The sequence below is a fragment of the Paroedura picta genome, chromosome 4, assembly GCF_049243985.1.
Source record: "Paroedura picta isolate Pp20150507F chromosome 4, Ppicta_v3.0, whole genome shotgun sequence".
Taxonomy (NCBI): Eukaryota; Metazoa; Chordata; class Lepidosauria; order Squamata; family Gekkonidae; genus Paroedura; species Paroedura picta.
In genome coordinates, this window is record NC_135372.1 from 51357583 (window position 1) to 51371212 (window position 13630).

General features: G+C 38.2%; 1 protein-coding gene across 10 annotated transcripts in view; it reads right to left on the reverse strand.

Moving 5' to 3' along the window:
• NTNG1 (netrin G1) overlaps window positions 1-13630 on the reverse strand; it is a 269958-nt gene that overhangs the window by 51935 nt on the left and 204393 nt on the right. For 2 of the 10 annotated variants that reach the window (XM_077332830.1, XM_077332832.1), the window contains exons 6-8: window positions 10002-10067; window positions 7122-7181; window positions 99-266 (exon numbers count right to left, since the gene is read on the reverse strand). The exons of 2 other annotated variants lie outside the window; for them this stretch is intronic. In XM_077332830.1, coding sequence (XP_077188945.1) covers window positions 99-266; window positions 7122-7181; window positions 10002-10067 — 294 coding nt within the window. The remainder of the gene's footprint in view (window positions 1-98; window positions 267-7121; window positions 7182-10001; window positions 10068-13630) is intronic. 6 more of the 10 variants (XM_077332833.1, XM_077332838.1, XM_077332831.1 and 3 more) reach the window with 3 other exon arrangements.

The window sequence follows — 13630 nt, forward strand, 5'->3', positions numbered from 1 at the left end:
TGAATGAAATGGTAGAAATGGCTGGCTTATGCACTAAATAGGTCTGAACAGCTGAAAAAAGGCAGAGAAGGAAATGCCAGAATTAGAATGAAACTGACCTATGCATACATTCTCATCGTCCAGCTCTGCAGAAGCATTTCTGAAGTAGCCCAGCCTGCACAACTCACAGTGCTGCCCTCTAGTCTTGTGTTTACAGCTCACACAAACGACTGTACTGAGCAGTTCGATGTAAGTGCACCGGTTGGAGTGGCGGAAGCATTCACAGTCTTGCAAGGAAGAACAGAAATGGACACAAAGGGTATTCTGTAGCAGAGTTATAGCAATTCACATGCTTGTGTGTGTTTTTTGTTTTTTTGTTTTGTTTTAAATGAAGCATGAATAGATTATGAATGAGTAGCAGCACAAAATGTTCATTAATTTTACGTAGCATACACGGACAGCAACAGATGTCAGACTGTTATGAAGGTGGCATCTCTTTCCAGGCAGGTTAGACTGATCAGACAAATAGCATTGAGTGGAAATCTAATGCAAGTGAAGCATTTGCAGCTGTAAACCTTTCATGAGCTTCATGAGATTAGTTAAAGAATGCTTACTAGAAGCTATCTGGTACATTTATGTGCGTGTGTGAGTTCTCTTTTCAAAACAAACCCAAGTGATTTTGAACTAGGTCAAAGCCTTGGCTGGGAGTTTCTTATGACACGTGTAGCATCCTAAACTTCCATAATGTTCCATAACATTATCACCACTAAGCATGTGAAGGCTTTTAATTCCATCTTCATGTCCAGTGCCTCCCATCATGTATTCACACTGGCTGTTATCACAGAAATACTTACAATAGGTAGAAATGGATAGAACTAAGGGCCAAAATACCTTATACAGTTTTTAACAAGCTGAGATGGCTTGTTTCCCCTGCAGATAGGTGTTTAAAAAAAAAGAAGAGGAAGCATACAGGGCTCAATTTTCCTTGGGGCTCTGATGTGGGGGAAAGACTACTTTCCCTAGTAAAATTTCCCCAGGGGGCAGTACTAGCTCCATTTTGGAGCTATATATGCGTGGAATACGGCATGACAGCTCCAACGTAGGGCAAATTCTTACAACTCTATCATAATGTCCATCTTTTATTTGAAATGAGGAGTCTCAATTAGTAATGCTGAGTAGACTTGCTAGCTTGCTTATAAATGATTTGCCACATTGTTTTCAAGCCTATTTTGTGGATTCATATAGCCATGTTTATTGCTCAGTACTCCATGAAATGTCTACCATAGGTTGACTATCACAGACTATTTCAAGAGAGTTTCTGTGTTGGTATGCAGTAGAAGAAGTAGATTTTAGTCCAGTAGCACCTTAATATAACCTTTTCAGAGTACAAATTTCCTTTGTCAGATATCACAGACTGAGAATTCTTATCAAGTGCTTGAAGCACCTCACCAATGGAAGCGAAGTTATCAAAACACATACTTATTGCTGGGTCAATAGCCACTTGAGCTGACTGTGAATTGCCTTATTAAATGCTCTTGGAAGGAGTCCATCAATAGCAGTTGTTCTCTGACTGGTCTCATGGGACACGTGCACAAGTGAGAAACCAGAACCATACCAACCAGGGGATTTCTGAGAGTACCATCAGTTTTCATCAGTTATGATACTTCTTAATAGAAGCTTCAAAAAGAAGCGTACATGTTCTCCTACTATCTACAATATATGGTTTTGAGCAGTTTTTGAGAGTCTATTTTCAGTACTGTCTGCCCTTGTTAACTATATAGCATCTCATCAACTGTTAACTGCTTCCAGGTTCATGAATTAATGTACCATATAGGCCCATTATGCACGGCCGTTCTCACAGAGCAGTTCTGTTGGTGCTCTCTCAGGGTGTCTTGCATCAAGAGAGGAAGGGAAGGCAATTGTAAGCCGCTTTGAGAAATCCTTTGGTTAATGAAAAGCGGGGTACAAAAACCAGCAGCTATTTATCCTCTTGACTTTTCTGTATTTGCTGTGGGGGAGGCTGGATGAGAAAGCCTGTGATGACAGAGCATGTTTACGCGCATAGGCCACCCTGTAAATTTACCAGTAGCCTGCTACATTTCCCACCTTTGGCTTATATGCGAGTCAATGTTTGCCCAGATTTTGTGGTGAAATTAGGTGCCTCGGCTTATAAGCGGGTTGGCTTATATGCGAGTATATACGGTAAGTAATGCAGGAGCAGACTGAATAGCTTGTAGTGACAAATTCATATTTGCCTTTGAGAAAACGTAAGTGTACACATTAACACCTTAGTTTAGCAGAAGAATAGAGGACTCCAACTATAAAGTAAACTGCAAATTAATGGCCATGACCTTTAAAGTGACAGAACCGCTCAGCAAATTATCACATTTCTTCTTGTCTCTGAGACTTGTCCTGGTAGTAACTCTGGCTTGACAAATCCACAAAATGCAGTATTGTACATGATAAAATAAGTACAATTGGCTTGACACATGGCCTTGGAAAACTGGTTTGCTTCATCCATTTGGAATCATATGTAGGACAGCTAAATGAAATGAATGAGCACAATTCCTAAGTAAGATTTCATCTGGATGAGGCAAAATGCACTAGCAGAAATGTCTGTTTGTTGGGTTTTTTTCATCATATCTGAAATTACCTGTCTCATAAATAAAACGTATGCAACCATATTAAGGAAGCCAGTCAGCAACACTGACACTGGGTATAGGCCATATGGCCATAACTCCTTCTAACCACTGCCATTCTCCCTCACTTGCTGAGCAAAATTCCAGTTGTACAGCACAACAGGCAAGGGTGGTGAATAAGAAAAGAAGCCCTAGGAGGGTGGAGCGGTGGCTTTCTTAGGTCACAGTGCAGTACTACAACAGACCACCTAAACAGCATCGCTTCTCTTTAGCACATTGCTTTTGAGAAAATATCAAGAGACTTTATGAAAAGGCACAGAAGTGTGAAGGTGTGCCAAAAGAGGCCATAAAACAGTGATAGGCAACCTTTTGAATCTAAGCCTCAATCTCCCTGCAACATCTATCTGTGAATGTGCTGGCAGGGGGTGTGAGTGGAAGGGGCAGCTGTTCTTTGCCAGAGTTGGTGTCTAATTAGTTGTTTCAGCAGCCCCCATCTGACATTTCTACAGAGCATGCCACTACTACCTTCTCCTTCATTTTGGACTTCTAACAGAAAGGGGAGGAGGAAAATTATGCTCCATGAGTAAGAATCATTGCATCTGCAAAAATATTATACTGGATACAACCTATGCTGAGCCCCACTGGCACAGTCAGTCATTTCAGGATTGCCTTGGGCCTTTGGGCAGAAAACTGAAGCTAAGGAGAAGGAGAGTAAAACTGGCATAGACTGAAAGTTGAATAAATAACTGGTTTAGATAACAACAAAAAGATTGGAGCTTTATATAATACATAGTATGCAGTTGGGTCTGGAGATCCCAATCTTGTGTGATGGCCAAACATGAGCTGTGAATTCTCCTCAAGTCCTGTGCAGGTGGTTCCTGATTCAGATCCTGCACTAGAAATGAGGACACCCACAACTCATGTCCTACCATAACCCAGGATGGGGCCCCAAGCTGCATATTCTGCAATATTGAAGAATTAAATTGCTTCAGGCTAAGGTGTGGGTTTAAGATGTAGGTTTGTCTGGATCCCATGCAAATCATTCTGGTACCATCTTTTAAAGGAAATCACCAGGTAAGATATTTGATGTGGTACCCTCCCAAGCCATTGGCAAGCCGGTATAGAAAACAGCCACATCACAATTCCCCTGACTGGGAACTGGGTGAAAAACCTGTTGCCCAACTCAAATAGTTCACCTGCAGATAAAATGGTTATCAATAGAACTTCCATCATTTTATCTATCTATTCCTCAGTTGGGGAGAGGGGATGCATCCAGTGCTTATTTATCAGTTATTTACTCCTGCCCTTCTTTTGAGAATCTTAGGACCCATGGCAATGGGATATGCATTTTGCTCCAATGGAACTACTTCTTATCATGCTGGCACCATTAGCTACTAAACACATATTGAATCCTGTTTGCTAAACTTTAAAGCCACACTGCAAATAATTTCTGTTTCCCCACCCACTAGCAACTTTCTGTTTCTTTGCAGGAAATCAAAAAGTTTTTAAAAGGGAGAAAAAAAATCTTAGATTGCTGGTATGAACATCCATGCCCTTACACACTGGACAACCCCTCCCCTTCCTCTTTCCACCACCAAGCTTTAGCGCTCGTTGTTCTAAAACCTACAAAGTTTCCTGACTGCCTGTCCATGCCACAACACTCTGCAATCACACACTCTCATGCCCAGCCATGCAACTGCAACCCAAACAACACACCCATGCATCCACATGTCCTTCCAGAATTAACAACTCCTAGCTTACTTTTACCACCTCCACACTCTGTCGCCCGTTGTATTCCGGGGTACAACAGGCTTTTCCCTAGTGACATAATAAAGCATTAAACCCCACCAACCTCATGCAAATTGATCACTTATGGTATCATAACTTGTCAATAGTGTTCAGAATGGCAATTTCAAACTTTTAAGTTCCATTGACTTCAACAGGGAAGCTTTAAACACATTTTGCTTTCTTGCTTTTGCTTTTACATCAATGGGATGTAAAAATGCTTAACTTATTACTAGATTGTGCCTTTGGATTCAAATAATATATCTTGAGATTTTTCAATTCTGTTTGGATTTTGACTGAGCTCCCAGTGACAGGGGACAGGAAGCATGAGTTATAAATGTGTTCAAAAATAAATAATAATCAAAGACTGCCCATTTCTGTAACCTGGACACAATTACACAGCTACAACAAAATGACACACTGGAACGAAAACGAGAAAACAATCTCCAAGATGACTAGGAAAAGGGAAATACTAAGCCCCTCCCATATAACCTAGAAAAATACAAAGAAACATAGAGCTTTATTAACATAGGCTTGTTAATTTTTTGGGCTGCTGGGACCTAAACCACCCTCTGCAACAGTAGCTATGAGTTATTTGCTCTAGAACAGAATGGATAAGCCAATCCAGGGGTGTAGGGAGTCCTGTAGGTAACAATTGATGAAAAAGTGATGTCTCTGTTAATCCTGTGAAGTATCACCTAGAACTTACGGGAAGCTATGGGGTTTTATTGTGGTTTTATTCTTTTATTGTTGTAAACCGCCATGTGACCACCCGAGAATGGCAGTATATAAATCCAAATATAATAAAACTTCAGAGTTAGTCTCCAGAGTAGTGTTGTTCAGCTCCTGGAGGAGGAAGGGAAATGCAGGTGTTGCATTGTGGGTTTCTTCCATGAGACCTGTAGCTTCTGTCATTATAGGATAAGTATAGGAAAACAGCAAAGATACCAACAGTGCTGAAGTAATGTCAGAGGACCTGGGATCACTGGAGTTACCATGCTGTTTCTCCTGGGACAGGTTTTACCAGCAAAACGGTGTCTCAAAAATTCAGGGCTTAAAAAAAAAAAACTAATCTGGAACAAGAAGGCATTTTGACACAATAGGAATAAATGCTACAAGACAGAATTATGGAGCCCTAATTAGCAGAACAACATTGTATTTGGTGTTAGCTGTTGCAAGAGTGAAGGTTCATGAGCAGTGGCATATAAATGTAATACTAACTAACTAAGTAACTAACTAATTAACTGACATAAACAGAGCACATGGACTGCCCCTCTATTCCACCTCAAGGAAATGCAATGGACTAGGACATGTTCTGGAACATACTTACACAGACCAACACCATTGTTTATATAGACAAATGTAAACATATACTTTATTTTCTCTCCTTAAATATTTAGAGAAGTTTTATATACCTATAGGCTATTTGCCTTTTACATTATTTTACAGTATGGCTACAGAGACTAAATCCTTTGCAATATTCCTGGTTCTCTTTTGACATTCTGTAGCTGTAATTCCCACAAATGCATCAACTGCTCTTATTCAGGTTCTACTCAGCAGCTAAAATGGAAGCCTGTGATTGAGCTTGGAAGTGGTACTGTCTTAAAAAAACTTATCCAGTCGATATGTAGTAAAATTATTCTGCAGGCATTCTGCAATGACAAATACTTTTAACCACTGGCATATCATCCCCCCCTTTTCAACTTGTTCAAGATGTAAACTGGGAAACATTTGATTTTCCTTAGAATTCTTAAATGGGGCAACACTAAGATCTTTTTGTTGTTGTTAGTCTGTGAGCCATGACAATATTCAGTGAATCATGATATACTGAAAATAATATTATTTTGCAGGGGGGGGGGAAATCCCACCACACCACTACTTTTTATTTTATATGCCTAAGCAGATAAAACGATATTGGGAAAAAATGGCCAAACCTTTCCAGTCTTTGACTGACAGATGCTCTTTTAGGGTTATCTGCCACAGCCATTGGGCTTAAAAATGACAATGTAATACTATTACTTTGATAAAATAATGGAATTCATACAATCAATTGGGATACTGAAGCTGAGAGTTTCCAGTAAAATTTTGCCTAAAGTAAAAAACTGAAAGCGGTTATGGAGGTTCCCTTTAGTGGCGAGCATCTGAATAATTACATGAAAACCAAGAGATTTCCCGGTAACATTTAAAGTATGAGAACTGTTACCTGAGTTCCACTGAAATGAGCCTTGAGTGCTATAACCTGTGAATGGGTTGTGTGCTGTTTCACAAGTAAAGTGTGGCCAAAATGTAAAAATTTAAAATAATTATATATATGGAGAGCTACTTTAAAAAACAATGTTTTTGAAACTGGATATGTGAGCATATGTGAACCTGTCCTTAGTAAGCTGGATTGTATTTTGCCTTTTGCAATAGCAAATTAATAGCAAAGATATCAATCTAACAAACATTCATTTTTACACTGTTAAAATGTTGTTCACATTTGACGAAATAAATAACATGGAGACTGCTGTCTTAAGTGAAAATGGATATAGCCTATGATTTACATTCTTTTTACAGAAGCAATATTTCAATCTTCCATTTGGTTTTATTTGTGCATCCCCTACTAATGGAATGATACCAGGTACAACACTACAGATATTCCAGATTCATACAGTGCAGTCTTTTTCACAACACAAAACAAATGCTAGGAAATCACTGTATGAATGCAAGAATTCCTACCTCTCTTGTGGTTTGCAACTTGAACAGAAGAAACAGTAGACAAAGCTAATTTTGGACCAACTGGATAGGTTTAAAAAATGAAAAAAGGAAATTAGAAAACTTCAGATAGGAACAAATCATTTGATAAAAAATTGGATAACGTTGATTATTTTTAAAAATCTGCCTGCACAAAACTCAGGAGCAATCCAATAAGCACTGTTCAGGAATCAACCTTGTTATTTTCAATATATTTATCTGTGAACAGTGGTGGGCAAAGGCATCCTTGGAATGTTGCTGGCTGTTCTTAAAGGAAAAGACAGAGTGATGATGGCAATAGAGTAGGAACTCTCTTAAGAGTCCCCTTCTGCTATCTCTTTTGATGGTGTGGAAGCCAATGCAAAATGACTATTCCCTATGCTGCTCATTAATGTTGGAAGGAGACCATGCTGTGGCTTCTTTCCATGACTTCATTGCTCTGGAAAGGAATCAGAGTACTGACTTCTCCCTTGTTACTTTGGACCTCTGACAAAATTGCTGTAGTGGCTTCCCTACTGCTAAAGGTAAGATCAGATTAAATTCTTAATGTTGAAAGTTGGGGATGAAAGAATCTACAAAACTGAGTCAAGTTGGAATATGTGTTTATATAAAATAAAGCAGGAATACCTAGAGATCTTACTTTTCTGTTGGCTGTGAAGTATGAGAGAGAGAAGTATGGTCAAGGCTAGGGCTGGAAGATCTTTTGGGTCCCCACCCTTCTACTGATATCTAACATCCTACACATTTTACATCCTCTCCACCCACTTGATACACGGGGTCTGACGGTGAGGAAGTTCCGTCGAACCGGAGTTCATTGCCAGGAAGGAAGGAAGGAAAGGGTCAAGGGGTGAATTTCTCTGCTGCTTTATTGTACTTATGATTTTGTTTTAAAATGGGGCTTTGGTTTTAGTATTTATAGTATTGTATTTATGTATTTTTCGGTTAAATTGTAAGTTGCCATGAGCCAGTCTTGGCTGAGAGTTGAGAGCAACAAGTCAAACCATAAATATTTTTTTAAAAGGTGGTCATAATGATTAAGACCAATCAATTAAAACGTGGACATATGGAATATATATACTTCTGTCTGAAAAATCCATATTTCAGAAACTTGTGCAACAATCAGGTGTCATGATCCATAAAAACTTATTTGCATACAAAACCAGGTTTTACATGTGAATTCCCTTTAACCACAAGACCACCAACTTTAGTGATACAGTATGTATGTGAGATGCTCATACATCACATGTCTTGTAGTTGTAAAAGAGACAATGAATTTAGACATACTTACACAAAGTATGTTCAGTGTTATCAGCTTTGACAGTACTGGTTATACAGGTTCTGCAGTATGCGCAAATTACTATTATGACTAATATTTGGGTTTACTTGTTCTTTTTGCTTGTAATTTCCTAGCTGACGACAGGAAAGACAACTTTAAATGCTGCTTTTTGTTGTTTCCATTGGACATCTATGTCACAACTTAGATTATTTACAATTTGATTTGTTCAACAAGGAAAGGCAATTGAAATGCTAAATATATCTTGATTCACTCATTATCACCAATAGTAAATTGATTGTAAAATGCATAATAAACAATTTTCTCTGGAATTCAAGACCAATCTTCAGGAAGAGCTGTGGAGCAGAGATCTGTTTTTCTACATATCTTCAAGGGCCATATGAAAAACGTGTAAAATATAATGTGAATACCATGATTAAGGCAATTCTAGCTGTTACTAATATATGTATCTAGGGCAGTCTCAATTTCATCCTTGTGATCAAGGGCTAAGACTTCAGTACTTCCATTCTACCTCTTCAACAAATTGCTAATACATTTAGTGTATATTAGAAACTATTTCCTGGATCCTCTTTTGCTCATTTCCTCCTGCATCTGTATTCATTAGAGTTTAAAAGAAACAGCCTGTATATAATGTTAGCAAGCTGTAAACCAATATATTTTTTTATTATCGGAAGGGAAATAAGGTGAAATAATGAGGAGGTTTACATCTGACTGAACAAATTTGCTATACAAAGTCACTATAGAAATGTAAAGTTAAAAATGCCAGCGTTTTTGGTATATTGTTCATTGCTCATCTTTGTTTAAAAAACCAACTCCATTCCTTTCTGGAATAATCATCATGCCACAGTCCTGTCAGTAAATTTTCGTGTGAGAATGTCATTGGAATTCAGATGTGGAACTGGTGCGCTAGGGATTTCAGACAGAGAGATTGCTGTCAGTGCTAGTGGAATTGTAACGCTTTAAGCTAAAAAAAAAAAAAAAGGAATATGGGAAACATCCTACAAAGTGACCTGACCTCCTGAAAAAGGAAGCAGAGAAGAGAAAAGCTCTGCTTTTCGAAAATGCTTCATTGTTCAAAGAAATTCCCTGAGAATATGGTTCTGCTTCCAACATTGTAAGTCCTTCTATTTTAATGCAGCCTTGGTGCTGAATGCCAACTGAAAATAACATTCATTTCAATTAGAAAAACAAAGCAGGAGAGAAAGACATTTAGAAATGATTTGATGGAGACAAAGGAAATCCCTGGCACTCAGAAAATTCTCAAAACTTATTTATAAAGCAAGCCCTGATGCCTATACAATTCCAGTCTCCTCCAGGGACTCATATTCAATTTAAGCAATAAAAGTGCTTATAACTTTGGTGAGTAAGAACTGCACATGTTATATAAAGCCTTTTCATGTAAGATTCATTTGTATGATAATAATTCTCAGTAGGTTCTTTGGACAGTATATCTTGTTCTTGGTCCCAAGAGAGAAAAGAAAGAGGAGGGAAAAAAAGTCTTTTGCCATCATCTGAGATTGAATAAAAGCAGTCAGTTATTTTAGACTAGCAGGAATTTTACAGAATCCTACCTTGATTTGGGTTAGAAACCCCAAGGGAAGATATATTCGGCAATATCCTATCAAACTTTGGAGGATCTGCATATATCAGGAGAAATTAGGATTTGTTATTTACATCTGTGATAAGATTTTTTGTTTTTGTTTTTTTTCTAAACAGATGTGTATGGAGAAAGACATAAAGCACAAACATCCATTACTGGACTTTGTTTATGACACACTTGGACAATACATCACTGCCACATTGAATGAGAACAAGCAATTGATGATTCCCAAAACACCGAATGGACATTTACATATTGTATGTATATATAACACTTTGCTTTTGTATACTTTAACAGTAATAATTTTTTACTGAAATATAAATAACAGGGGCTGACTATCTGGAATTTTTCTCTTTCACTAAAGAATAGTGTACCTCTTTAATAGAGATGCTGTTGAGGGAGGGAGAGGGCAGGGAGGTTCCTCTTCCCATCCTTCAGATCATTACATGAATTCCACCAGTTCACCTGTATCTTGAACAAACTCACAATGGTTTGAATGATCCAAACAGATTGTATGAGTGCCTGTCAAGGCAATTGCAAAAGCCCTTTCGCTTTGAAAGAAAGGTGACTTTGATCTTTGTTAGAAAGACATATTATTATAATTATAATAATGAGTTATAAAACAGAAAATACATGATATTTCAAAAATGCATTACTTTTTTCCAATTTAAATTTGAAATATATAAGAGCTCTGAAAAATGTGGTGAGCTTCTTATAAATCTCTTTGCCTGTCCTCTGTTAAACTGTTGGAATGGCAGCCATTGTCATATGACATCTTTGTGGGAAACAAAAGGCTTTACTACATAATATGCACCATTCAAAATGCTGTGGAACTTTGCTGAAGACATAGTCACACACAGCATAGTGATCACATGTAACTGTGGACCACTGCACTCATTCATGCTGCCCCTCTATGTGCATTAAAATAAACATACATAATGCATTTTGAAGAAGTCTACTATCTATTGTGTGCAGTAAACCAGTGATCAATGGGCATGTGTGATCAAGCCTTGAAGAGAATGTGGCAGCATCTGCAAATATACAATTCCATCATGCCTACAGCCAGTGTGTTGGTGTGCTACATTCAGTAGCAACATAAAACCCACATTATCCCTAAATCTAATGAAAGTAATATTTTGTATGTCAAGCTAGAATATGAGATTATAAGAGAATAGAATATTTAATACTCTCCCCTTTCAAGGTCCTAGAAGCCAAACAGAGCCAGATTACAATTTTATGATGTGGGTACTGAAAAGGCTATTTTAAAATAAGTGGACTGGGTTCTTAAGCCATTACTTTTCATGAAAGAAAAAGTTGATATCTTTATGTTTCATAGGCAATCTATAGAAAAACAGTCAGCAGCCAGAGAAAAATCTACTCAGACATAATCAGCTGAGTGCACACTTATTTGTTCTAGCACACATGTCCCATAGAAATCAGAATGAAATAACGACTAACATCTTTCATGCTTCTTAAGTTCTGTTTTGCCTTCTGGTAGAAAATATTATACTTTCTTTTTTTAAAAGAGTAGATTAAATCCTGTCAGCTTTCAGTGGAAGATACTCACACCTTTTGAATTTATCTGATATTTCGTATTGATTTCAGTGAAACCAGAATTTCTACATTTAAAGTGAGCTTCTATCTAAACTGATGATGGAGATTATTTGGATCAGGAGCTCACCCATACAGATTTGGGAGTACATATGCCCCACCATATTGAAGAACTAGGAAAGGGTGCTCATAGACTTTAAGGTACAGTTTGATTGTGAATTGATTGCATAGAATTCTTCTTGTAAACTCTTGCATTCAAATTCCTTTCTCATACCAATTCCACACCAGTGGTGCTGCTCCAGGCTGCCAGTGGTATGTTGCAGCAGAGCGGCATGCCCCGCTGCTTCCAGCATTCCCACGACCATTTTTGGTGGCAGACCCTGTCTGCCCTGGATTTCTGCATCCCCCACAATGCAGCTGGGGTGGAAAAGTTCTACCATACAGGGGGTGGCAGTGGCAAAGGTTTTATTTACAGAAAGGTGGGATAGCATAACAATGCAATCCCATCTTATTGCAAATTTTAATAATGCCTCATTCAGCCCTGCACTGCTGCGAAGGGCCATGGAACCAATTGGGCCATTTTCTGTCCCCGACGGGACACTGTAGGCAGGGATTGGCCTCACTGGCCACCATGGCAGACCGGGGATTGCGGAAATATTCATATTCCCTTCCCACATTGCAATGGATGGGCTAACATGCACCAGGCCTGGGACTGCACCAATGTCATATGGAAATGGGGATTAGCACCGCTGCCATACAAGTGCCGGCCTGTGCGGAATTGGTTCAATGATTAAGGAGGTTTACTCCGCATGCTGCTTAGTTCTAGTCAAAGTGTTCTTAGGATCGCACTGACCCTCTCTTCACGAACACTTTCTAATTATGTATATTTCACTTACTTAGACAGCTAAATTGACACATGTATTCTGCTCAAATATGGAATCCCAAAAAAATAATTTAATTAAAATTAATTTTAAAAATTAAATTAGTTTTTTTTTTAAGTTTCAAGATATAACTTTAAATGCTAAAATTTAACAACAACAACAACTTTATTCTTATAGTCTTGCCTTCCTGGCTGGCTCAGGGCAAATAACAACAGGATAGGTCTTTAAACATCTCCTCATCAGAACCACCTGGGGCCACAGAGAGCCTTGGGTCTTTTCTCAATCAGTCAAATCAAGCCTGAATCAATTTGAACTTCTCTGATTCAGCCCATATAAACAAATGGGGATTGTGGTTCAGCTTGGATAAGCCCGATAAAACCCTGAATCAGTACTGATTTGAGGGGTTTTTTTAGGCTTATCTGAGCCGAATCATACTTGTATCCTAAACTCAAAGATGTTCACAATAGGTTATCTTGAAATACAAAACTTGCATTCAGGCCTGTTTTCAAACATTTTAAGTTTAATAAGAATTAAGATAATTAACTTTCTCTCTTTTCTTGAGAAAGTTACAACCTTGAAGAAAGATGTAGAGGAACTGGAATGTGTCCAGAGGAGGGCTATGAAGATGGTGATGGGTTTGGAGACTAAATCATATGAGGAAAGGTTAAAGCAAAACCTTTCTGATTTATTTCATGGACATTACAACATTGCTGAAACTTTGACTGCATGTTTGGGGCTTTTACATGCAAAGGCAGATATATACTTTTTGTAATAGCAGGATATTCTGAATTTTTATTTCACTTGTAACGTGTATTATTCTCTATAGAAATGCACTGAGTTCCTGTTTAATTGTGCATCATTTCATCTTTGGAAGTGAGCCAGAAGCCATCTTTTTCCTCTTTATTTTTTAAACTGAACTTGGTACAGTGTAGAATGTAATGAAATTGCTCCTTATATTCCCTGTATAAAGTGCTGCTGACTACCTTGCCATTTCTGCCTTCATTTCCTGTGCAGAATGCTAACTGGCTTGCTATTATCCACCAAATGCTAACAGATTTGATGCTGCACAGGGTACTGAGCAAATGCTCAAAAAACAGGTTGTTGTATATTATCCATGCAACAAGTTTAATTGTACAGTGCCTTGTGCAACAAGACAAAACTTGCTCTT